At 31.6% G+C, this 3527-nt stretch overlaps 1 protein-coding gene across 2 annotated transcripts in view; it reads left to right on the forward strand.

Moving 5' to 3' along the window:
* The first annotated feature begins 2415 nt into the window (after positions 1-2415).
* Positions 2416-3527, forward strand: part of LOC125646250 (uncharacterized) — a 17613-nt gene continuing 16501 nt past the window's right edge. For both annotated transcript variants that reach the window (XM_056139843.1, XM_048872450.2), the window contains exon 1: positions 2416-2568. In XM_056139843.1, coding sequence (XP_055995818.1) covers positions 2462-2568 — 107 coding nt within the window. In that variant the 5' untranslated portion in view covers positions 2416-2461. The remainder of the gene's footprint in view (positions 2569-3527) is intronic.

The raw sequence follows: 3527 nt of genomic DNA on the forward strand, positions 1-3527 counted from the left end.
CCAGTCATGATTTATAACACTGTTATATTATTGTTACACACAGTTTGGTGCTCAGCCAAAACATGATTCTTGTTGACAGACTTTTTAAATTACAGAAACGGCCGCCAGAATCATATTGAACGTGAAAGGAACCCAGCCGTCTATTGCTGGTACTTCTACTGTTCTTAAACACATGTTCATAATTGTTTTAAGTACAGAAAGCTATAGTGCTTGCTTTCAAGGTTCTTAAAAACATGACATCAAACTATATGAATGTTTTTAGTTTTGTCAGCCAAGTTAGTTCTAGAACAACAAGAAATGGTGATAGTGACATTTTCTATAAATTACGGAAAGTTCGAACTGAATATTATAAACGGTCTTTTAAGGTATCTTCCACAATTTTATGGAATCGGTTGCCTGCATCTGTCAAAGCTGTGGTTCTCTTGCATCTTGTAAATCAGTATATTTGCAGCATTGCAACTCAAACTAAAGGTACATGTATTTGTATATAATTTTCCCCAGTGATATCGTGTATTCATTCTATGTACATATCATGTATTATATTTTATATTACGTCATATATTTTCTATTCTTTCATTGATATGTTCGTTAATATACTATTATGTTTAATACTGGACCACGATGTAAACTAGTCATTTGATTATATCCTGTCTAAATAAACGAATTCATTATTATGATAATGACATTAACAAACTTTTTTGGACTGTAAAGTGACATTCATGGGGTCATTATTCGCGGATGTACAAGTTAGTCATAATCCGTTAAAATGTATCAGTGACTAAAATGTCGTGTCCAAGATTCCATGTCGCCGTGTAATTCACTAATTGCTTACTTTGTAAAATTTAATTAAGCTTGCGATCGACGTCATTTGATCCTGAATATTTCGAAATGGGGCGTTCATTATCCGACCTGAATAATGAATGGATAAATAAATAGAAAATTATTTGGATTACATTTTAATCCAATCGAGTTAAATTCCTTAATTTGCATAACTTATAAAATAAAATACGTTTTTTCTTCCATATCCATTTACTACGGCATTTATAGCTTTTACAGATATTGCCAATGATTTTAAAATTACCACATTGTTACAAATGTAGTAGGCCTATTCATCAACTCGATCATTAAACTTAAAATAATCTTCGGGTTTTTAAAAAATCGTTTGTTAAGAAATGTCTTTCTGTCGTTAAGAAATATGTGCAAATGAGCACTTCCATGGCATAATGAAATTCTCAATATTATATTGCAATTACACATTTTATATCATTATTTCTTTCAATATTATTTCATCTAGGTACAATTTTGATGAATAAAACAAACATTCAAACACCCCACACACCCCCAACAAACCAGTCTTAATCTTATTGTATATGAAATTGCAAATCAAATATGTATACCACCCTTTGCTACCAAGTCTTATAATGGTGAAAGGAAATGTCACTTGTTTTTCAAGTTTTATATAAATAAAATGATTGTGCAGTAGATCGACCAGAGTATTTAAAACATTTTCACACTATTTGGAATCTATATATTTTGTGGACAATTTACATCATACTACATATGATGGAGAAATTATGTCATTGAGTGTTTTTGTATTCGCGTTTTATCAATATGATATTTGGTAAGAACATAGCAGATATCCAGTTTAATTGATTCTAACTTCGATCTTTTGGAAAAAAATTACTATTTCATTATAGAATACCGGGTATATATTTTACTAATGAAGGTGAATTTGATCAGTTGGAAAATTTGGTAATTTTAAAGAAAAAATATAGTGACGCCGTATTGTGCGAATATCAATAAGAATGTGACGGTTTTGCTAACAGTTAAAATCAAATTCAAACATTGTATATTCGACAATATTGATCATAATACCTACTGCATGTTTAAATGTGTACTTACTGAATATCATATTGATTATGCGCGCGTACAAAAACACCCAATGACATAATTTCTCCATCTTATTATAGTATGATGTAACATTCTTACAATATGTATGAATTCAAATTATTCTGTAGAAATGACGGACTATTGATTTCCAATATCAAATAGACTGCATAACCTAAAATCTCCTGTGCAAACGGGCGATCTCCTGCACAATCATTTATTTATACCAACTTGCATGTCAAAACAAGCTGGTTTTTTACCCGATATTTTGTAACAGTTTTGATTTAAGAGACAAACTCCCTCTTTAATTTAAGAGAAAAAAAAACAACTTAAAAATGAAATAAAATAAAAACCACCCCAAACTTTGATGGATTTAATTTAATTATCTATGGTTAGAGTTTTCCAATTTTATTACTAATGCAACCAGGAATATTGATGTACACGTTCTAAGATTTGCCTTGATATTAATTTAAGTAACGTATATTGTAATCGCTTAGGAGCGAATTGAGTGGGTACCGCTTTGTAAAGTTCGCCTGGTTTATTGACAAACAGACAGAACGTGGAACACGGCGCAATGGACGAGGGGACGAAGTTAAAAGTGTTAAACGAGCAAGCAAAGCCAGAAAAGAGTGACATTACTGCTCCAAATCTGGCTAAAAAACTTCAGAAGACGATGCTCAGGTAACACTGCAGTTTTACCACGGGGACCGGTCATTTTGTATGTAATAATAATATCCAGAGTTTATTTTAATTTAATAGGGGGGTGGTACTATAGGTATAGATTATTATTACAGACAAAATTACCCCTTCCTGTGGTTTAGCAATTGTGTATATTTTATCATTAAAGTATACAAAAGTACCGGGATATATAAGTACTTGGAGAGTATATGCAGATTTGCTGATAAGATTCCCCGTTAGATCATTTCCTAATCGTTGTCATTTTACGAAATTGGATTTTAATGATGGGGTCTGGTTTGACCGGTTTAATATGAACCCCTATTTCAGGAGGGGCCTGTGATATATATGTGAAAATAACCAGTGACATTTTTCGCAACAAAAAGAAAATTGTTTAATTGTGTTGATAGACGTGATAGATGATTGAAGAATTTAGTTATTTCTCAATACATGTATTGAGTGCAACTGTAGGCCTAATTTATGCCTCGAGTATGAAAACACATGGAGTTTTTTTTTAATATCGTAATCGTAAGATTTTTTTGTGTGAAAAGAGTGACAGAAATTGATAAAGGGTCGTACATCATCTCCTTTGGGAATTAAGATCAGAACATGTCATTACAATGCATCATGTTTGACAAGTGGCAGGGATCAAATTTCTGTGATGTACTGACCCAGATAAAAGTAAATACAAGTCTACCAAAAAATCCAACCATTACCTAAACACTTATATAATCAAGTTATTGGATAGAGGTGATAGGGGATGGATTGAAGCTGTTGATCAATATTTAATTCTGGAAACCTAACACGTTTTAAAATGATTTCTTTTTATGTTTCATTACCAAACACAAGTTTCTAGTGTTGATCTTGATGAATTAATGGTACACTATATTTGTAGAAAACTATGAGACAGTATATTTAGTTATAAGTCAGGCTCTAACGAAGTTAATTATCTAGTACTCAATACT

Source organism: Ostrea edulis, chromosome 6 (genome assembly GCF_947568905.1).
Source record: "Ostrea edulis chromosome 6, xbOstEdul1.1, whole genome shotgun sequence".
Taxonomy (NCBI): domain Eukaryota; kingdom Metazoa; phylum Mollusca; class Bivalvia; order Ostreida; family Ostreidae; genus Ostrea; species Ostrea edulis.